The sequence below is a fragment of the Lygodium microphyllum genome, chromosome 21 (genome assembly GCF_053477565.2).
Source record: "Lygodium microphyllum isolate KBCC chromosome 21, Lygodium_microphyllum_v1.1.10, whole genome shotgun sequence".
Classification (NCBI taxonomy): domain Eukaryota; kingdom Viridiplantae; phylum Streptophyta; class Polypodiopsida; order Schizaeales; family Lygodiaceae; genus Lygodium; species Lygodium microphyllum.
Genome location: NC_141155.1, coordinates 80,591,850 through 80,615,654, shown reverse-complemented (window position 1 = coordinate 80,615,654; position 23,805 = coordinate 80,591,850). Strand labels below are relative to the sequence as shown.

The following is a 23,805-nucleotide window of genomic DNA, read 5'->3' as shown; positions in this document are numbered from 1 at the left end:
GCAAATGAATCCAAGCATGGATCTAGATGCCCACCACCACTTGAGCCACTGCATGGCCCACAGGGCATCCTTGGATCTAAGGGTATTCCTGTTGAGATATCGAGCTCCACTCGTGATATGCCAGGGTGACCGTTGTGCATTTATGTCACCGACGTGTCAGTTGTGCAGATGCGGTTGGTACAGCTAGATTTTGGGGCAATTCGATCCATGATCTTCCTTAGTTGGCTACTTTCTGTCCATACTATATTCAAAGCTAAGGTGTGAGCTCTTGCATTAGCATTGGGCAAAGTTCTCTATCTACATCCCCCGCCCCTTCGAATCCTATGGGTGAGAGAAGGGCATGCATTCAATGGGATAGAAGGATGAAGCCCCTAAAAGTATTGGAGATATAAGACAAACATGCTTTTACTCTCTTTTGTAAAGTTAAAATTTTCAATTTCCTTGGTTTTTGCTATTTGTGCAGACAATTGGGGTATTTTGCACATGCAGAAGCAAAAGTACGATAAGTCTTCCCCAATGCTATTTCATATTCATCCCCTTTATTCATTCATATTTGATGATAGCCTGAACAAAGATTAAACTTGGTAAACACCTTATCATCTTTAGGCTCATCTAAGAAGTCATTTATGTGGGAAATGGGATATCTGCTATTGATTCTAATCTTATTGAGATCTCTATAATCAATACACATGCAAAAGGATCCATCCTTCTTCTTGGTTAGAAGCATTGAAGAGGCAAAATGGGACTAGCTTGGTTGAATATACCCCATTTCTAGCAACTCTTTTACTTGTTTCTCCACCTCTTTCCATTCACACTTTGACAATCTATAGGGTGACTTGTTGATGGGTTTAATGTCGGGGGCCAAGCCAATGGGGTGATCCACTTCTTGCTTTGGTGGTAGGGAAGAAGGAGGCTAAAATACATCCCTATATTCATCTAATAATTTGCATAGACAAGGTTCCATCTCCTTGGAATAAATAAAGGGATGATTCTCATCGACTTTTGACAAAAGAAGTGTAAATTTGCATGACATAGCATCAATCTCCTTCTAAAGCTTCTTTGGGCTGATCAACTCTACTCTTTTCTTCTCAATCCCATGTAGTATTACTTGCTATCCTTCCCAATAAAATTCCATTTGCTTCTTCTCTAAATCGATAGAAAACTTTGGGCCAAGGCATTTAAGCCAATCACATCCAAGCATAGCATCAGTGGGTCCCACTTCCAAAGCAATAAGATTGACTAGAGTGGTACTTGACAATGATAAAGTAATTGGAGTGTGTGGACATACTTGTTTGTTGATTTCATGAGCCCCATTTGCCACTTGCACGCTCAATGGACTTGATTTTCTTATGGAAACAACCTCAACCCATCAAGAGATGAGGTATGTACAAAGCTATGAGTGCTCCCCGTATCTATAAGAATGTGAGCAACTCTTCCATTTATTGATCCCTCAAGTCAAAATGTGTTATCCCCTTTAGATCTTGTCCATGCATCATGTGAAATGGAGCACAAGGTTAGAGAATATATCTCAACCCAAAAACCATCCATGTAATAACCACTAGGATCGAAGTGAAATCCATCCATGGGATCATAAAACTCTTCATTATTATCCACTTCATTTTCCTTTGTTTCTTCACAAGTAGGAAAAAGCATCTACTTGAAATTCATTCCTATTATGTGCCTCATCCAAATCATCATCAATTATAATGCTCACCCTAGCATTCTTTACTTCGCATTTTGGCTTATGGTTGGAAGTCCACTTCTCCCCACACTTAAAGTAAAGACTCTTAGGAAACATTTCCTTTAGCTTGTCATTTGGAATATGTTGTCCTTGTGCGGTCCTTGTGCATTATTTGCAAAAGCTTTGGCACCAAAATATGCCCTCTTATGCTCCATTTTTACTTAGCATTGGACCTAAAATTTAGACCTTGTTTTGATCCATAGGCTATAAATAATGTTGATTTCTTGCTACAGGTATTTTGTGGTTTTCCATCTTGCCTAAATCCATCCCTTAGTTGCCCAAAAGATAGTCCTTCCCTCATGGACTAATTAGGCTGAAATTTATTTCTTGTTTTAGGCTAACAATTCTTATATTTTTTACTATATATCTTTGCATAATGAATGGCAACATGGAGTGAAGTGGGCTACATTGCACCAACTTTGAAAGAGAGAGTGGAATCAAGTCAAAAAATATATTTGCTAAGTCTTATCCCATCACAGATACCATCCACATACAATAAAACTTTGAGAAATTAGTTTGAATAATTGATTGACCTCTTTGTTGGAGTGAATACCAACATCTTTTCAAATTTCTCCTTCTCCAAAGGTGAGACAAATACCTCAATCATTACTCTCTTAAAAGATTCTAAGTTAAGAACACTTGCCCAATCTTTGCCATATATCGCCACCAAGTATGAGCATGTCCTTCTAAGTGAAGAGCAGTGTAATAAATCTTGGCCTCTTTCATGCATGGGTACAAAGTAAAATACATTTCCAATTTGTCAAACCACTTCTCTAATTTCATAGGATGCATTGTCATCCTTAAAAGTAGGGATGGCTATCTTTTCCTTATACTCTTTATCATAATGATGTTGCTGCCCATTCATGATCGATTGTTACTTTTATGTATCCCAAAAGAGATGGTGGTCTATACACATCATGATTCCAAGATCCTTGACCGATGGGATGCTATCCAATAGAGTTCCCACCACTACCACACACTTGAGGTTATCCTAAATGATTAGGTGGCATTGGTGGTTGTCCAAAATGATATGTGGGTTTCCTTGAACTTGGGGTTGACCAAAATAATGACTATTGACATAGGGTTCTTGCAATCCATATGATTTAGGACCTTCATTTGCACTAATGTTACCAAAGGAATATTGCTCCCCAAATGAATGATGTGCACAACTTGATTGGCCGTGAAAATCTTATTTTCTCAAATATTTCTTCATGTGAGGATTGATGATTAATCTCTACTCTCTTGGACACATTTGGAGGTGGTCCATAGAAGGATTTATAAAAAGGATCATGAAGGGAGAAGCCCTAAGTGGAAGCATGCAAGTGAAAGTAAGGGCTATGGTGGAAGGAGTAAGAGAGTAAGAGCAAGAGAGACATAGGATATCAAAACTCCGATAGTCACAATGTGTGACCAACCCTTCTTTTTTCAAATATCATTGAAAAAATAAAGAACGAAGTGACAATGATAGGTACCCACCACCTACTGTGTACAAGTGTATGGGTATTGTCAATGTAATGAATACACAAGCAATTAGGCACAGGCACCTTTACCCCCAACAACCTCCCACTTAAAGGCAAATATGTCCCTAGTGAGGAAAGAACAAGAAAAAAAGTGACAAAGTACAAATACACATAAAGTATAACAGGATGAGGAAATACGTCATCTCATCCAATACCCCATCAACTTCTTAAGAAAAGAAAAAAAACTCCTTTAAGAGACTTTTAGTGATCAAAATTGTAGGACTTTAGTCAATTTTGAGATTTTGACAAGCTCGATGGACTTATACTCGAGGATCTCTTTGATAAAATGGTAACACATCTCAATGTACATTGTTTTCACATAAAATATAAAAAATTTGACTAATTGAATAGTACTTATAGAATTCGAATACACTGTAGGGACCACATCAGTAATACCAAGGGCTGCAACCAGACGACCTAACCAAAGAGCCTGCTTACAAGCCTCGGTGGCCGCAACATACTGTGTCTTTGTACTAGATAGGGCCGTGCATTTCTATACCCTGGACATCCAATAAATAGTACCTCCAGCGAAGGTAAAGACATGGCCAGAGTGGATTTCCTATTATTTCCATGTCTTGCATAATCAAAGTCAGTATACCCCATGACTCTTGTATCATAGACACCATAACATATGCACATATCTATAGTGCCCTTAAGGTACCTCATGATACATTTTTCACGGCATTCCAATGCCACTTGCCATGTGTAGCCATATAGCATGCCACAACTTCCATAGCGAATACTATGTTGGGATGACTGGCTATCATGGCATACATCAAATTTTCCATTGTGGATGCATAAGGGATCTTGGCTTATCTTGGTCTTCTACTCATTAGATGACAAAAAATTAGTCTGACTAACCTTTACATGACAAGGTAAAGGACAGCCAATAGGCTTAACATATTGCATATAAAACTGCTCGAGAACCTTCTGGATGTACTCCTTCTATACCAAATAAAGGAGTCCCTTAGAGAAATCACATGTGATGTGCATCCCAAGAATATGTGAGACCTATCCCATGCCCTTCATCTCAAAGCTCTTCTTGGACTGACCTTTCAAGGCATCGAGCTCATCATGAGCAGTCCCAACAATCAACATACCATCCACATAGAGTACTAAAATCATAAGGCTGCCATCATAGGCCTTCTTTGTGTATAAACACAAATCCATATCACTGTGTGTATATCCCTGTGAATGCATGAAAGTATAGAACTTATGGTACCATTCCCTAGGTGCCTACTTAAGGCCATAAAGATGTATGCTCCAGGAAGAGATGTCCTGAATCCTGTTGAGATGACAAGCTCAACACATGCGGACATCGATGATGCACCGCCTGGTTAGATGGGTCCACATGTCTACACTTAGTACGTCGGTGGTCATTATGACTCTCACATGGCCACTGACTCATTACTTATTATATTCAGGTTGTTACACCTATTTATAGCTGGCATAGTTATAGTGCCAGTCGACTAGTGTAGTCGGTTATGCATTGTTTGACTTAGTAGGCCACTTTCCTTTATGTTGTATCTTATTTAGACTTTGTGTACATTGTAAAGAGTGTGGAAGAAGAAGAAGAAACTAGCAAGAAAACGTTTTGGCCTCCATCTCTCTTCTTGTCTCTTGAGTGAGCTTCTCCTTGTGCATTCTGTGTGTGTTCGGCGCAGCATCTTGAGCAAGTCCCTCCACCACGCGATTCTTGACATGGTATCAGAGCCGCGCCACTGAGAGAGGCTGAAGTGAAGGAGAAGAAGCAAGGTTCGAGCAAGCAAGCCACGGGTAAGAAGCTCTCCCATCCTTCCACTCTCTCTCTTGGATAGTGCCTGTGGAGGCACCAGAAGCAGGGCAAAGCAAAAATCTCAGATTTCAGTGAGATTTGGTGTGCGCGAAGAGCACTGTGTATTCTACAGATTAAGCCCTTTAGGGCTTGCCTGTGTTATTTTGGGCATCTGAGGCCGTTTAAGGCCCCGTTTTAGAGCCGCAAGGTTGCGGACAGCAGTTCGAGATACCCTACAATTTCAGTTATGTCTGCCGTATACAGGTGCACATGTTATAGATTTCAGATCTGTAAGTTTAAAGGTGTTTACTAGCGAATAAACACAAGGTTTATCTGCAAACTGGTTGTAGATTGCATGTATTGTTGAGCAGATAGTAAAAAAGGCTGTCTTGTGTATTGCTGTGCACTATAGGTCGAGGGTTGCAGAAGATTTGCTTGTTGGTTGGTATTAGTTTTGTGATAATGGCAGAGAACAGTGGAAACCCCATCATTGAGAAGCTCGACAAGAACAACCATCCTTCATGGAAGTTCCGTGTTGCGAACTTCCTTATTGGAAAAGGCCTCTACGAGTTTGTTTCAGGTGAAGAAAAGGAGCCGGAGGTGAGTGATCCTCCAATTGCAAAAGAGACAAAGGCACGAAAGGAATGGAATGAAAAAGACAAAAAGGTCATGTATTGGCTGTCTGCAGTAATTGACAATAATATGCTGGGACATATTAGAAATGCAGAGAATTCATATGCAGCTTGGACCATACTTGAAAGTATGTTTTCCGTAAACACAAAGGCACGAAAGATTCAACTCAAGCAAGAGTTGAATACATTGAAGAAAGGGAAGATGTCTATCAATGAGTATGCACTGAAGGTAAGGAGCATTGCAGATGCCTTGGCAATGATTGATGCAATGCCCGATGATGATGATTTAGTGTCGTCTACCTTGGGTGGACTTAACAATGAAAAGGCTTGGAAGTCTTTTGTAACTTTCGTATATGTCAGAAAGCCATTTCCAGATTTCGATGAGTTGGTCTCCCTTATGATCACTAAAGAGATCAACATGCAAAATCAGACATCTGAAAGAAGTGGTGAACAGGTCCAAGCTTTCTACTCCAGTTCAGGAAGGGGACGTGGCAGGTTCTCTTCAAGAGGCCGTGGTACAGGACGTGGTAGTGACAACCAGCAAAACAGATTGAATCAGCAATTTGGCGATATGCAGGTTTCAAGAGGCCGTGGTAACTTTAGAGGCAGGGGCAGCTTTAGAGGAAGAGGTGGATGGCAGAACAGAAGTTCTAACAACTCTGGTATTGCGTGTCACTACTGTGGAAAAACAGGTCATATTGCAACCCAATGTTATGCTAAGAAAGATGATATTTGTAGTGGTAAGTTGCAGCAAGGAAACTATGCATCATCTTCACGACAGAATGAAGACAAAAATGGACGTCTGTTTGTTATGCAGCATATGTTGAATGCTGTTACAGGAAAGGGAACACATGATGATGTTTGGTATGTTGATTTAGGTGCATCCAATCATATGACCAGCCATGCAGAATGGTTTGGAGAGATGCAGGATTTGCAAAATGCAGGTTATGTGTAGACGGGTGATGATTCATGGCACCCAATTTCACACATTGGAAAAGTTTCCTTGTCCTTGCATGATGGTAAGACAAAGAGTCTTTCAGATGTATTACATGTGCCATCTATTACAAATAACTTGGTGTCAGTCGGTCAGATGGTAGAGCAAGGGCTGCAAGTCAGATTTAATGCAAAGGGCTGCTTTGTAGAAGACTTCAATGACTAGTGCAGGTTAACGTATGTTTGCTCTGGATGCTGGAATTCCTACTATGAATGCTGCTATGTATGCTAAAGGAAAAGGTGTTGTTGCAGATATTGAAATTTGGCACAAACGCATTGGACATGCAAATGTACAAAGGCTGAAATTAATGCAGTCCAAAGGGTTGGTTACAGGTTTGCCTACATTTAGAGTTGCAGAATTTCATAAGGTATGCGAAGCATGTCAGTTTGGTAAGCATGCAAGACAACCCTTTTTACATGATAGAGATGTAAGCAGAAATATCCTTGATGTTGTGCATATAGATATTTGGGGGCCTACACAAAATGTATCACTTGGAGGTAGTTCATACTTTGTCACATTCATTGATGATTGTTCTAGAAAGCCGTGGGTATATTTTATGAAGGAAAAGAGTGAAGCGTTTGAGCACTTTAGAACTTTCAAGGCTGCAGTTGAAAGAGAAACAGGCTTGAAAGTAAAGTGCTTGAGGTCAGATGGAGGGGGAGAGTACCTCTCAAATGAGTTCAGTGATTTTCTGAGGTCTCATGGGATAAAGGGACAGTTCACATGCAGGTATACCCCACAGCAAAATGGTGTTGCAGAAAGGAAAAACAGGCATATTGCAGAAGTTGCACGTGCCTTGATGGCTGAAAAGAATATGCCTAAGCATTTTTGGTCTGAGGCTGTTCATACTGCTATTTATATTATGAACAGAACTCCCACAGTTGCAGTTCATGGGATGACTCCTGAAGAATGCTTTACTGGCAAGAAGCCTGATGTATCGCACTTGAAGGTATTTGACTGTGTTGCATATGTTCATGCCGAGAGAACATGTATCCGCTGGTAGATCTTCTATCAGACATACTACCAGCACAATCTGCATCTGTGTATCCAAATACCTGCACTTTTGTACCTGCCTCATAGAAAAGTCCATAATGTAATGTGGACTTCACATATCTCAATATGCGTCTAACTGCATCCAAATGTGGCTTTCTAGGTACTTGCATAAACTGACTCACAAGACCAACAGCGTAGCTCAAGTCTGACCTTGTAATGGTCATATAGATCAAACTCCCCACTATCCTCCTAAACATAGTAGGGTCTTCTATCTCATCCCCAACATCAGCACTCAACTTTACATCCTGCTCCAACGGGACTGAAAGTGGTTTGCATGCTGTCATACCATACTTGGACAACATATCCAAGCCATACTATCTTTGGGACAGCCATATACCATCATCACATCTGATCACCTCAATGCCAAGGAAGTACCTTAGCTCACCTAAATCCTTCATCTCAAACTTCTTCTTCAAAAAGTCCTTGACTTCAGCAATCCCACTATCACTATCACCTGTAATAATCAAGTCATCCACATAGATGCCTATGATGACCAAACCTGCATCTCCCTTTCTCACATAAAGTGAGTGATCAGCATCAGAAACATAAAAGCCAATATTGACAAGATACTCTCTGATCTTGTTAGACCATGCTCTAGGTGCTTGCTTGAGCCCATAGAGCGCCTTCTTCAACCTGCACACATAAGTGGGATGCTCTAAATCTTCATAACCTGTTGGCTGATCCATATACACTTCTTCCTGCAAATCACCATGCAAGAAGGCATTCTTCACATCCATTTGCTACAACCTCCAACCTTTGGCTGCTGCCAAAGAAATCACACATCTGACAGTTGCCATCCTAACAACTAGACTGAAGGTTTCATCATAATCTATGTCATATGTCTGGGCATAGCCTTTTGCAACCAACCTCGCTTTGTACTTACAAGTTCAAACCTCCATAGCTAAATTGTGTTCAAGTTCCATGTTTGTCAACACAAATGAACATATGATGGAGGTTTTCCAAACCATACTTCCTCAACAACCTGATAGTCAAGAGCAGTGTATGGAGATTGATTAATCAAATCTATGGTAGTGGTAATTGTCCCAATCCAAAAGTGTATTTGTAAGCCTAGTTGACTAAGCATACTACAGACTCACTCCTAAATTGTCATATTCATGTGCTTAGCCATTATTTTCTGGGGTAGGATATACGGGGTAGTCAGTTAATGCTTAATACCCCTCTCATCACAAAATTTCTCAAAAGCTTTAGATAACTACTCTTTCCCATTGTCAAATCATAAGCATTTTAGTCTATACCTAGACTGGATAAGCAAGCCAACAATAAAATGTCGCCAAAACTTTTGACTTTTGCTTTATGTGGTATACCTAGACCTTATGTGAGTAATCATCAATGATGGTAATGAAATACTTCACACCACTGAATGACTTATAAGGTATAGGTCTACAAACATCACAATGAACAAGTGCCAGAGGCTCACCCATGTGCATAATACTAGACTTCTATGCAAACTATGGGTCTACCTACCACAAAGGCAATGATCACAATAATCAAAACATTTACAGTCAAGGGGCAAAAAATACTGCAAATGAGTAAGCATTTTTATTCCGTTTAATGATATGTGCCCAAGGCGATGATGCCATAATGATACATGTGATACTGTAACCATTGCCAAAATATGGTTGATAGACCCAGATACAAGTAAGGGATAAAGGTTGTCAAACGTAGCACCCCGTGCCAGGACAAGATTTCCATGGATAAGCTTCCATGAGGAATCATCAAAAGAGACACTATATCCTATATTATCCAACTATCAAATCGAAAGTAGGCTTTAACTCAAAGTTGGAACATGGCGTACATCATGCAAATTAAACATACTACCTGAAGGAAACTACAACTAGACATCTCCAATACCCACAATATCCAATGCCAAGTCATTATCCAATTAGGCAGCTTTTATTGTGCCATGTCAGGAGTGAAACCCCTCTCGATGAGGGGTGACATGAAATGAAGCCCTTGAATCAATTAGCCAACATTGAGTATAGGTGGACAAGGCATCAATCAACTGTTGTGAAACATCAAGAGAAGAATCTACAAATATGTAGTTTATTGAGATGGCAAGCTCAACACGTGCAGACATTGATGATGGACTGCCTGGCTAGATGAGTCTGCACGTCTACACTTAGCACGTTGATAGTCATTATGATACTCACATGGCCATTGACTTATTACTTATTATATTTAGTTTGTTACACCTACCTACAGCTGGCAAAGATATAATGCCAGTCGATTAGTGTAGTTGGTTATGCACAGTTTGACTTTGAAGGCCACTTTCCTTTATGTTGTATCTTATCTATACTTTGTGTACATTGTATAGTGTGTGAAAGAAGAAGAAAAAATCAGCAAGAAAACTTTTTGGCCTCCATCTCTCTTCCTTGTGTTCTTGAGCGAGCTTCCTCTTGTGTATACAGTGTGTGTTTGGCATAGTAGCTCAAGCAAAGTCCCCTACCATGCGATTCTTGACATAGTCATTATTAAATCAGTGTGAAAATGACATTAATCTCTTTAAACTTGACCTTGGACTTGCTATAGATAATGTTGCGATCTTCATTCTTTTCCTGCACTTTGCCCTTTCCCTTTTTCTTATGCTTCATATCACGCATTTTATGGCACAATGGCCAAATATGACCTTACTTCCCACAATAATGACAAATCACAATGTGGAATTACGGCCATGGGGCTTACTATAAGACTATCCACACGATTGAGAATGAGACTTCTGAGAGTCTTTCTCATGGTGGTCATTACCGCTCCTACCATTATTGCCTCTGGTTAGTCAAAGCATGAGAGGTATGAAAAGCATCTATATTCTTTCAGTTAACCTCTTCATTCAAGAGCACACCCTCTATATCTTGCAATTTTAGTCCATCAACAATAGCAAGCATATTTATATACATAGCAATAAGGAATATGTCCCATGATCAAGCAATGTAACCAGTAAGAACAAGGGAGGAAGATTGTCCTTAAATTCAATCCCGTGTGAATACAAGTGGCTAAAAATAGAATGAAATTCATTTAATTGGGCAAACATGGGAGTCCCCTCCTTCATATGAAGGTCCATGAGTTGCTTCAGCCAATACGTTTGAGAGGTAGGGCTTTGCTTATCATAGACATTACGAATCTCATTCCATAACTACCAAAATTGGTCTACCCATCAAACAAAGATAACATTATAGTAGGCTTGCTTAGAGAGTGATAAAATGATTGTAGATTTACATAACTCATCTAGTTCCACCCAATCCTCTATATCAATGCATTCAAGCTTGATATCCTCATGTCTCAATGGCTTAATCTGCAATTTATATACTCGGACTTGCCAAATTTGTGCCCTTTCAATAGCTATAGTTAGTGCCATCCAACTTGTCAATATTAAAGATAGCATTGTCATTCAACCCACCAACCATAATGGAGTAAATGATAGCAAAAGAGTCCCAAAATCACAACCAAATCAAGGGTTAAGCAAGATGAATTGCCAAAATGGTGAGCTAGAAGTAGGACTCTAACTTGGACGTCCATTCCTCCAAGTCTGATGGTAAGGGAGATTGCCCATTGTACTAAGTGAAAAGAATCTTGTCATGTAGACCATGAGGGCCTTGCTGTCCATGAAACCCTAGTTGTCCCATACATCCCATGATATCCATACATACCATGTGGTGCATTTATCCCATGCTGCCCATTATTGCCATGTTGGCCATTAATACCATACTGTCCAAGATGGGGCTGATTCATGTAAGTTTTGTTGGGGCTCCGAGGGAGAGTGGGGGAGCTTTTACCAATGGTAAGAGAGAGTCTTGGTGGGGGGTTGGCTACATGATTGATGGGGGAGCTCAACAGGGACTCGTTATTAGCATGAGAGGGTTCACCAGCCTCATAGGTAGAAGGGGGAATTGTCAAGATTGTGGGAGAGAAGGAAGGAGTCTCACTTGTAGCTTTCTTGCTTGCACAATGGGGGAATACACACAAAGGTGGAGGCTGAAAACAGTTTTCCTCTTCTTAGTTGTGTAAGCCAAAAAGAAGTCTAGTACAAGGAAATAGAAGAACCCTATATATGGGTCTCAAACCAAACTCAACTAACTAAGGTGGCATACTAACTGAGCCACGAACTAGAGTAGATAAGGATAGCTGTCATCTAGCTATTATTCATGAGCGGTGTATCAACCGCATCTGCACAACTGACACGTCGGTGACATAAATGCATAACGGTCACCCTGGCATATCACGAGTGGAGCTCGATATCTCAACATTCCCCCTCGAGCTCAATCCCAATTCCTGCACACCAAGCAGGTCTCTGAACTTGCACAGCTTCTCTGCGCCCAATGCCTTCGTGAATATGTCAGCTACCTGATCCTCTGTGCTGACATAAACTAGATCAATAAGACCTAGTAAAACCCTCTCTCGCACATAGTGATAATGCACCTCAATGTGCTTTGTTCTAGCATGATAGACTGGGTTATTTGCCAAGTGTATACTACTCATGTTGTCACAATAAATGACAACTGGCCCATCTGTAGGCTGATGCATATCATAAAGTAGCTTATGCAACCAAGCTACCTCACATGCAGCCATTGCTGTGCCCCTGTACTCAGCCTCTGTGCTGGATAAGGCAACTGTAGGCTGTTTCTTGCTGCTCCAAGTCCTTGACTAGTAATCTTGCCTTGTATCTGTTCACAGAACCATCTGCATTGTGCTTCACCTTATAAACCCACTTACAGCCAATTGCATTCTTACCTTTAGGCAAAGGTACCAATTCCCATGTAGCATTTGCTTCCAAGGCATCCATTTCTTCATCCATGGCTTTCTCCCATTTTTCTTTTCCCATGGCTTGCTCAAAAGAAGTGGGTTCTGGTTCCTGTATCACTTTGACCATGAATGGCTGTAAATCCATCATATTTTAGTCTATCCACAGGATACCTAGCTCTCGTAGACCTGCGCAAAATAGGTTCACTCCCAGGTGTTCTCAAAACATCCCTGGTCTTCCTTACTCCAGGTATAACAATAGAAGGAATACCCAACTCATCATCAATGCTCTGTTATGAGCCACTGGATTCACCATCCACATAAGAGTGACCTGCATTCACATCAAACATGGGCTGATATACCTTCTCTTTTCCTTTTCGTGATACCTGCATACCACTATCTGCATTGCTTTGAGAAGATTCTCCTGATCTCAATCTGCTTGTCCATGGCGAAGAATGTGAACCACTGCTAGAGGACGCTCCAGGTCCACTAATATTTTGTGACTGCTGCTGTGAATTCTGTGCAGCATTACCATTTTGTGCATCTACATCATCAATCACATTTACTGGTTTATACCAGCTACTCATCTCATCAAAAACAACATCTTTGCTCACTGTAAACTTACGAGTAGAAGCGTTATAGCATCTATACCCTTTTTGCTCTGCAGAGAGTAACCAATAAAGATGCACTTCTCAGCTTTTGGATCCAACTTGGATCTCAACTCATCTGGCACATGTACATAGGCAATGCAACAAAAAAATTTCAAATGAGAAATATCTAGTTTCCTACCAGTATACCTCTCCTCTGGAGTCATCCCATGTATTGCTGCAGTGGGAGTCCTGTTTATTATATAGACTGCTGTAGCAACTGCTTCAGCCCAGTAAAAATCTGGCAAGTCTTTTTCGTTGAGCATGGCACGAGATACCTCTCCAATATGCCTGTTTTTCCTTTCTGCAATTCCATTTTGTTGTGGGGTATGACTGCATGAATATTGCTGCTTTATGCCATGCTCCTGCAGGAACCTTGCAAACTCATTTGAGAGGTACTCTCCCCCTCCATCTGACCTTAGGCATTTTATTTGCAGGCCTGTTTCTTTTTCAACCATAGCTTTAAGAGTTTTGAAATGCCCAAAAACTTCACTTTTCTTTTTCATAAAATACACCCAAACTTTTCTGAACTTTTCTGCTATAGTCATCAATAAAAGTGACAAAATAATAACAGCCTCCAAGAGATGTAGCTTTAGTAGTCCACACATCAGAGTGGATTAATTCCAATGGCTTCTCACTCTCTTGAACATGTCTAAGAAATGGTTTCCTTGCCTGTTTTCCAAATTGGCAGGCTTCACATACCTTATGCATTTCTGCAACCTTGAATTTAGGCAATCCTGCAACAATATTTTGGGCCTGCATTGATTTAAGTCGCTGTACATTAACATGACCAATGCGTTTATGCCAGATATCAATATCTGCAACTACACCGGTCCCATGTGCAAACATTGCTGCACTCAATTCAGGCATGTCTACATCCAATGTAAACATTCTGTCCTTCTTCTTTCCTTTTGCTATCAAGCGACCTTTATTTTTCATATCCTCAACAAAGCATCTATGAGGATTAAATTTGACCTGTAAGCCCTGCTCAACCATTTGACCAACAGAAACCAGATTCTTGGTGATATTCGGGACATGAAATACATCGAACAGGTATTTATTTTTCCCATCCTGCATAGACAAAGGAATTTTTCCAATCTGCACAATAGGATGTGCAGTATCATCACTAGTTTTCACAAATCCTGGTTTTTCCATTTTCCTTGCATCCTCCATCCATTCTGCATGACCTGTCATGTGGTTTGATGCACCTGAGTCAACATACCACACATCGTTGCTTTCTTCTGCACTTGTCACAGAATTATTCATGTGCTGCACCATAAACAAATGCTCATTTCTGTCATCACCCTGTCTACTAGAAGATGCATAATTCCCTTGTTGCAGTTTTCCATTCATGATGTCATTCTGCTTTTTATAGCAGTCTTTAGCCATATGACCCATTTTACCACAGTAGTAGCATTCAACATTACTGTTTGCATTTTGGCCTCTTTGCCATCCACCACGACCTCTTTGGCTCCCCCTGCCTCTAGAGTTACCACGTCCTCCTCCATAGGACTGGTTTTCTTGAGTTTGCTACATATTTTGATTTCTACCACGGCCTCCAAATCGGCCTCCTCTACCTCTGCCTCTACCTCTTCCAGCATTTGAGTAGAAGACAGCTTCTTTTGAAGTTCCTCCTGAAGAAGATGCACCACCATTTCTCTGCTCCTCAGAAATTAGAAGAGCAATCAACTCCTCAAAATCAGGAAATCTTTCACGGATGGAAATGGATGTTCGAAACTGTGCATAATCCTTTCCTAGACCATTCAAGGTCACAGAAACTAAATCATCATCTTCCACTGGTGACCCAATGGAAGCAAGTGCATCTGCAATCTTCTTCACCTTCATGTGGTAGTCATTGATGCTCGTATTTTCTCTTTGCATATTGTGCAACTCTTGCTTGAGCTGCATTTTCCTGGCTTGCGTATTTGTGCTATAGATTTTTGACAAAGTATCCCATGCCTCCTTTGGCGTACTTGCATCCTGAATATGCACAATCATAGAGTCTGAAATACTGATAGACAGCCAGTACATAACTTTCCTGGCTCTCTCATGCCATGCTTTGAATGCCTGCATTTGCTGTTGATTGGGAACATCAGGAAGAACTGGTTCTTCTTCATTTCCTGCAACAAATTCCCAATATCCTTTTCCCATAAGGAAATTCGTCATTCTAAACTTCCATGCTTGGAAGTTGTTCTTGTCAAGATTTTCAGTTACAATCTGTGAAAGAGAATTAGACGCCATTACAGAATACTGCAAAAAATTCTGTCACTGCAGAGAGCACAGCTTCAGCCTCACAAGGGCAAATCTGCAAAACTGACGAAAGTGGTATTTAACCACACAGCCACTTCCTAGTGATGATTTTGCATCAACAGGCAACAAGGATGATTCTGTAACTCCCAATGTCTCTGCGCACAGGCATACGATGCAATTTCTACAATAACTTTTCACCGACCTATAGAACAGTGGCTACACAGCATAAAACTGGGCCTTTTCCTGAGTGCGTGCAGAAAACTTCCGCCTCCAAAACAGGCCCCGAAATGGCCTCAAATAAAAAAAACAGGGTCGCCGAAGGCTAAAGCTCCATCCCGCAGCATATACTACCCTCTTGCTTCACCGCGAAGGGCGTCTCAACCTGAGACAATGTACTCTTGCAATTTCCGGCTGTGCTGCCTGTAGAGATCTGCTCCCAAAACAGAAAATGAAAGCAACACTGCTCCTTTTACCAGAACACCGCAAGCTTGGCTTGCTTTCTTGAGTTCCTTACCATGAACAAGGCTCTGATACCATGTCAAGATTGTGGGAGAGAAGGAAGGAGTCTCACTTGTAGCTTTCTTGCTTGCATAATGGGGGAATACACACAAAGGTGGAGGCTGAAAATAGTTTTCCTCTTCTTAGTTGTGTAAGCTAAAAAGAAGTCTAGTACAAGGCAATAGAAGAACCCTATATATGGGTCTCAAACCAAACTCAACTAACTAAGGTGGCATACTAACTGAGCCACGAACTAGAGTAGATAATGATAGCTGTCATCTAGCTATTATTCATGAGCAGTTTGGAGCCCAAGCCATAGCCTCCAGGGCCCAGGCCGGAGCCTCCAGGGCCAAGCGAGAGAGAGAGGGGAGCCCAGGCCACAGTCTTCAAAGCCCAGGCCGTAGACTCCTAGCCGCCAGCTGAGTAGAAGCCTCCAGGGGGGAGCCCATGCCGCAGCCTCCAGGGCCCGAGCGAGGGGAGAGAGACAGAGCCCGTGCAAGGGGAGAGAGACAAAGGGACTCCCAGCCGTAGCCTCCAGGGCCGTCTTCAGGGGAGCGAGGGCACAGTCGTCTTTAGGGGAGAGAGACAGAACCCGAGCGAGGGAGCCCAGCCTCTAGAGTTCAGGGCACGGCCGTCTTCAGCCGTTGGAGGGCCTGAGCGAGGGGAGAGATCATCTTCAGGAATCAGGGGCCAGGCCACCACGAGCGAGGGGACTCGGGAGAGATCGTCTTCAGGCCTTCAAGCGCCGCACGATCTTCAGGGCCCAGGGGCCACGGCGCCAGGGCTTCAAGCCGTTGGAGAGCCCGAGAGAGGGGAGTCTGGAGAGATGGTCTTCAGGCCCTTAGGGGCCAGGCCGCCACGGTAGGGGCCAGGGCCGAGGGGCCACGGCGCACGCCCTAGGGCTTCAGCGGCTCAGCCTTTAAGGCTTAAGCCTCAAGGCTCAAGCCTTCAGGAATCAGGGGCTAGGGCCCAGGCTTCAAGCGAGAGGGTCCAGGGACTCGGGAGACAGCGAGAGCGAGGCCTCGGCCCTCAAGGCTCAAGGACATTCCAGCCTCCAGGCTCCAGTGAATCAGCGATGAAAGAGCGAGAGGGAGACTTGAGAGGACTCAAGTCTCAGGAGGAGAGACTTGAGAAATTAGGAGGAGAGGACTTGAGGACTCAGGAGGAGAGACTTGAGAAATTAGAAAGTGCCCGCTGGCGAATGGCCCTTGAGGCTTGGGCCTTGGCCCTTTAAAGTTTAGGTACCGACTCCACATGGCACAGGAATTTAAGGATTTTGGAAGGTGGGCACTGGGTGCACGGTTAAATTTCAATTTTCAATAACCAAATTTATTATTTTGGAAGGTGGGTGACAGGTGTACCGTGTACCTGATAGTAGAAGTCTAGAACTTAGAAGTAAGGATTCCAAATCTAATTTTTCAATGGTCAATTTTTCAAAATTAAAATTAAAATTTAAACTTATTATTAGATTTTAAAATTTTATTTGAAGGGTGTCTCCGAAATGCACCCTTCTTTTGAAAAGTGTAATTGTTTTTTACATTTCTCTATGAAGGCTAATTTTATTTTTCAACTTTCCTTTGAAAATTCATAAAAGGTTTAACACTGCAATTGTTGAAGGTCATTCTCATGAAAAGCGTTTTTTTTGAATGTCACATAAGTTGTTAGGGCTTCTAGAGAAGGGTCAAAACCCCTTTGAAGGGCGTTGCAACCTTCAAATTTGAGGGCTGTCTAGGGGTGTGTGGGTTGCAATTCTAGGCTACATGCCTTGCGACACAAATCTTCTCTTGTGGACACATCTCATGTGAACTGTGGCGAAGATGGATCCCAGTAGGTCGGTGTCAGGAATCGTCAGCTCTAGAAGGACATTTTTTACTTACGAGGAGAATGGTTTTGACTTTGTCTGTGAGCCGTAAGGGGACTCGGGAGACTGTGAGACACCATACTCGGCGAGCGAGAGAGAGAGAGAGCCGTTTGTGCGGCGGCAGCTTTTTTGTGGGTTGTCTGAAAGAGTTGAAGCTTGAAAGTTGACAGTACAACAATATGCGCAGTGAAGAGACACAGACACAGAGGGAGAGAGAGAGAGAGAGAGAGAGAGAGATGGCCACGTAACCAGGAGCCAGCCGGGGTTGATCTTGGCGAGTCTCGACTTGATTTGATACAACCCAGTTCATGTAATGAGCAGTTGAGGACTGAATTGGTAGGAGCACGATACGATTATGATATGTATAGAGAATCGTAGAGAATCGAGATTATACGAAGACCATTGTTGCTGTGATATAAAAGGATGTTTTTATTGTGTGTTTGTGCGGGCCCTCTGGTGGGATGCTCGAGATGATTGGCTGGCAGAGAGAGAGAACGCATTGATGTCTCACTCTGGCTATAATGATGTCTGGAATGAATGCTGCAATTTAATAGTAAATATAATACATACATGGGGATGACCAGATGGAGATTTGGGGTGGGGGGGGGGGGGGGGACTCGGGAGGGAGGGAGCAATAAAGCAGGGTGGCAGCCTCGAGGACTCGAGGAGCCGTTTCAAAATCTGCACAATTTAGATACACTTCCAAGCCAGGACTGGCAGGACTAACAGTGAAAGAGAGTCCGAGAGACTTCTCTCTATAGAGAGAGAGAGAGAGAGAGCGAGAGAGAGAAGGGGAGGGGCGGCCAGCTGGAGATTAATTGCTGAATACAATAACTAACATTCACCCTAATCTCACTACACGGTGCATGTCGCCAGCAGAGCTCTCTCTCTCTCTCTCTCTCTGTGTTCGTGTCTGTGTGCTGTGACTGTGGAGTCCCTTCTTCCTCGTTCTGCTTCCATCTCTTCAGCGCGTAATTTATAACCTTGTTCTCCTACCTCTTCCGACCTCACATACACAGTTACCTGCAGCTGCCCATCCTCTCCCGTTATAGGTAGGCAGTACTTGTTATCAGTATCATGACAAATCAAAACCAGAAGGCCAGCAATCAGGCCACCTCCCAGAAGAGTGGAGCTGCAAGTTCCGACGATGGCTCCAGCCATCACCACCCTCAGGACCAGCTTAGAGGCATCGACTTCTGCATCACAAGTCCACCCCCATGGCGTGAGTCCTCTCTCTCTCCTAACTTAGTAACCTTCCCCTCGTCTTGCTATGGTCTACTTTATAGCTAGTGTTTCATCGTCATACAAGCTGTGTTATAACAGTGTGAGCTGCATGGCTTCTAGTTCATCCGCAACTCAAGCCAAACTTACTACGTATGTGCCCTTCTCACCAGCCCTTTGAGTAGGTAGTTTTGAATCATTACTTATTACTTACTACGTAGCTTTGAACCAGTGTTTTTTGGCCTCACAAGGGCTGTGACAGCCCAAGCCAAATATGCAGCTTGATGCGTCTTACATGGCCCCTGGACTTGCCTTAGTTTCTAGCCATTTATTGCCGATTATATAGTCTTGAGTTTGTGTTTCTTCACCATACAGAGCCTGATAAATTTCTTGTGAACTGGCTGCCTTGTTTTGACCATTTGCAGCTCAAGCTATTGTACTGGGATTTCAACACTACTTCGTCGTGCTGGGAACGTCCGTGATCATCCCGACTCTCCTGGTATCACAGATGGGGGGTGATATGGTAAGTCAAGAAATCCTCCTTGCACATTTGTGATGTTGTCTTTGGAATACTGTTTAAATTAAGATGCTCTAAGACTTGTATCGATATCAGACTTCTATATGGATTGAGAGATAAGTACCACATGTCCATGTAGAATGCAGTCCTTTTATGTGCTCTTATGTCTCTGTGTGAAACGATAATCATTCTAGACATGATTGGCACAGGACGACAGAGCCAGGGTCATTCAAACTCTCCTGTTTGTGGCCGGTATCAACACTCTTGTCCAAACAACAGTGGGCACTTGCCTGCCTGCTGTAGTGGGTGGCTCCTACGCTTTCATTATGCCAACTCTTTCCATCATCTACTCTGGCAAGCTCCAAGCGATCGAGGACAATCACGAGGTGATTCTTTCAAACATTAGCTGCCCTGTTTAAGATGCAATCACAGTAAGGTTTAGTCAAATTCTGACCATAATCCCCACTTTGTGGATCACAACACCACCATGAGCCTCTGCTAGGTAGGGGTTGTCTACCTAGCTGGGTGTGATTGGGACGTGGGCCTGCTGGCTTGGTACCTTTCCAGCACAAGCTCATGATGTTGAACATCATTGGAAAAAATGAGGCGAATCCAATGTTGCACTGACAATGATCATGCCACTGAGCATGTCTAACCTTTTCATGCCCTGATGAATGATGTTATGCTATCATATATATGCATTGTTGATTGATTGTTCCCCCTCTGGCACCCTGTTCTACGTGGCAGAGGTTTATACACACTATGCGAGCGATACAGGGAGCTCTCATTGCGTCTTCCAGCTTGCAGGTTATACTCGGATTTAGTGGGCTATGGGGAATTCTCACAAGGTAAGTGTCTGGTCCACATGATTGTGAGAACTATCATTGATCAGTGGAATTGTTATTCAACTCAATGAAGTACTCTTGTTCCTATGCAACGAGCTGAACAAGATGCTAATCCTTTAAGCTATAAAATTTCAGGTTTATCAGTCCTCTTTCTGCAGCTCCCTTGGTAGCCATGGCAGGCTTAGGGCTATATGAACTTGGTTTCCCAGGGGTATGTCTAGTTACGGGATTGGTTAATGTAGTGCATGATTGTATAACTTATGAAAGCATTCCCAATTTGGTTTGATCATTGAGAGTTGTATACTGGTGTGTGGATGAATTGAGGGGTTGTTTTATGATGCCTTTTGAAGGTAGGGAAATGTGTGGAAGTTGGAATTCCACAAATCATTGTGCTGGTTCTCTTCTCCCAGGTATTCATTCTTATGGATCAGATAATTGTAAACTTCTATTATGGACTAGACCATTGGGTGCGATAAAAATTTTCGTCATGGAGTAACTGTGGCTGGCTTTGGCAATGTAATCCCAGTTCCTGAGGAGTATCAAGGCTAGCAAGCACCTGTTCGAGAGATTTTGTGTGCTGATTTCCGTGGCCATTGTGTGGGCTTATGCCCACCTTCTCACAGTAAGCGGGGCTTACAAGCATGCATCTGACTTAACTGCTTCCCACTGCAGAACCGATCGAGCAGCGTTGGTTGATTCGTCACCATGGTAACTGAAATACCAACCACATATCTTCTGGCATTGCACTAGCTCTGATTATCGGAATCAGCGCATAAATGTAGCCTCAGATGCCAAGTTTAACCATATTATATTCAGTAGGATTTGTGCCAATGGTGGAAAATCTAAACTTGGGTGAATCTGTCTCTCAGAGAGCCCTAGACATGGGGATAAAATGAAAAACTTCTTTCATTTTTGGTGTTGTATTTCACAAGTTTTTTTTACATTTTCCCACGTCGGTAAAGGAACTCTCTCACCTAGTTAGATATCGAATGCATCGCTGGAAGAAGCTCATGATGCTGCTGTAATTCACAATGCGGGAATTATAGTGTGAACTTGTCTAAAACTTATTGCGTTTTGCTTTGTGATCTGTTTCTGTTCTGTGCTAATGACCTTCATAGAACTGTGCGATGTTACAGAGTTTGTATTGTAATATAATACAATGTCTGTGGTATTGATCCAGGCTGCGCATTCCCTATCCTCTTCAATGGGGTGCCCCAACATTTGATGCAGCCCATACGTTTGGCATGATGTCCGCTGTTTTTGTGTCCTTGGTGGAGGTATGGCGGTCCTTTTTTCTTTTGGCAAGACATATGACACATATGACAATGTGTTAAATTGTAAGGCCTAGTGTATTCCCGGAAGGCATTACCGTTGCATTTTTCTGGGCAGGAAGTGTGGAGCATAGAAGAGTTTAATGCTTCCTCAATATGAACTTTAAAATTTTGTGAGCATTGATAACTCCTGATTCTTGATTTGCCTGTGAATTGCAGTCCACCGGTGGATTTCTTGCAGTTTCTAGGTTTGCTGGTGCAACTCCACCACCACCCTTTGTAATGAGCAGAGGTATTGGATGGCAGGTATGCCCAATACAAGTCTTTGAAGATTGAGGAAGAAGTCACCAAGCCGTAGTCTTATTGAGGAAACCTCTCATCTAATTTTGTATTTTAGGGTATTGGCATTTTGATTGATGGAATGTTTGGTACAGCAAACGGCTCTAAGGTGTCAATGTAAGTTGAATTGATTGATTTCATTGTCTGTGAAGGAGTCCATAAATGTATAATCATGCATATACTAACTGCCGCATATGAATAAATGACAGCGAGAATGCTGGTCTGATGGGGCTGACACGAGTAGGCAGCAGGCGTGTGGTGCAGATTTCTGGGGCGTTTATGATTTTCTTCTCATTGTTCGGTAATTGATATGTTGTCTTTATTTCCGATCTTCAGTGGAAGGATCTGCTCTACTTCCCAGAGTTTGAGTGCAGGGATTATTACTCAAAGCAATTTTAATGCTGCTGCTTCCCACTGTCTGAGTTTGTATCGTCGAACAAAGCACAGCTTTAATGCCATGGTTGCTACTTGCAGGCAAGTTCGGGGCAATATTCGCATCAGTTCCTAGTGCTATTGTGGCTGCCTTGTTCTGTGTTCTATTCGGTGAAGTGGGTAGGTGGAAGCTCCTCTGATTTTTGGCATCGCATGATTCTAACTCGTAGTGCTTACTTCTCTGCACTCTCTTTCTATGTCGCAGTTGCATGTGGAGTGTCTTTTCTCCAATTCGTAAATGTGAACAGCTCTCGAAGCATGTTCATCCTTGGCTTCTCTTTGTTCATGGGCCTGTCAGTTCCACGTTACTTCAACGAGTTTGCTGTCTCTGCGGGTCATGGACCTGTAAACACACATTCCCACTGGGTAAGTAAAGATATGTGGATGGACATTGATCGCTCAAACTAGGAGCTAACTGTGTGTAGCAGGTCATTCATCCTTGTGCTCCTTTGGCCAGTCAGGCCCAGTAATAAAACCCAACTGACAAAGGCTTGTTTTGTGGATGGTGGTGAAACAGTTCAATGACATTTTCTTTGTGATCTTCACATCGGCTGCGACGGTGTCGTTTCTTGTTGCGATCTTGCTGGACAACACTCTGCAGGCAAAGGGGGCCAAGAAGGAGAGGGGGATGGGGTGGTGGGCGAAGTTTAGGAGCTGGAAAGGGGACAACAGAAACGAAGAGTTCTACTCGCTCCCTTTCAATCTGAATAAGTTTTTCCCTCCCATGTGAGATCAGCAGACAACCTCCCTAGCCAGCTGGAGAAGAAGCAGTCCCCCGCCGCCCCATAAAGCCCAGATACCAGAGCATGCTCTCCACCACCAACCATCCAAACACAGTTTTGTTGCAGCCATGGCCGGCCGCCCCCTTGTAAATCTATAATTTGCCCTCACTTGCAAGCAAGCCAGCCAAGTTGCCAACCCGCCCCAGCCCCCTTTTTTGCATCTGCGCAGACCTGATTCCAGCTAATTTAGCATGAATCCAGCCAATTTTGCATCTGCGCCTGCCTGATTCCCAGCCAATTCGGCCTTTTTGCCTGAAGCAGCCAATTTGCTCCCCCCCCAATACATATGTGAAGGCGGGCGTTCTCTTTTGAACTTCCAAGCTTGTATCCTTTGTCGCTACAAAACTACGTGTTTAAAATGTGTAGACAAGGACAATAAACACCTTTGTGTGGGATAGTGTGCCCTTGTTACTTCCAAGTGGATATGTCTGCTTGAAGAGTGTTTCTGCTAGCAGCCATGCAAAATATGTTCAATAATGAGTAGATATTTATGCCATGGAAGTAACAAAATAAGAATTCCTTGATTTTCAAATGCAAATTATATTAAATAATAATTGGTTAATAGTTGGCTATATATGGACATGGAACTTGGCTATCAAATTATATTACTTTGAACATGGAACTTGGCCTCTTCCTAGTCCCCCTTGGAATCCTTGCATGTTCTTCTTCACAC

At 42.6% G+C, this 23,805-nt stretch overlaps 1 protein-coding gene across 1 annotated transcript; it reads left to right on the top strand.

The window, feature by feature from the left end:
* The first annotated feature begins 18,405 nt into the window (after nucleotides 1–18,405).
* Nucleotides 18,406–23,605, top strand: LOC148018201 (nucleobase-ascorbate transporter 2-like). Its single transcript, XM_087661115.1, has 14 exons — nucleotides 18,406–18,947; nucleotides 19,372–19,469; nucleotides 19,673–19,849; nucleotides 20,211–20,311; nucleotides 20,444–20,519; nucleotides 20,659–20,718; nucleotides 20,835–21,016; nucleotides 21,489–21,585; nucleotides 21,799–21,885; nucleotides 21,977–22,035; nucleotides 22,128–22,219; nucleotides 22,393–22,470; nucleotides 22,556–22,716; nucleotides 22,868–23,605. The coding sequence occupies exons 1-14, from the start codon at nucleotides 18,803–18,805 to the stop codon at nucleotides 23,078–23,080; spliced, it is 1,626 nt and encodes a 541-aa protein (XP_087517241.1). The 5' UTR covers nucleotides 18,406–18,802; the 3' UTR covers nucleotides 23,081–23,605.
* The last annotated feature ends 200 nt before the right edge of the window (nucleotides 23,606–23,805 follow it).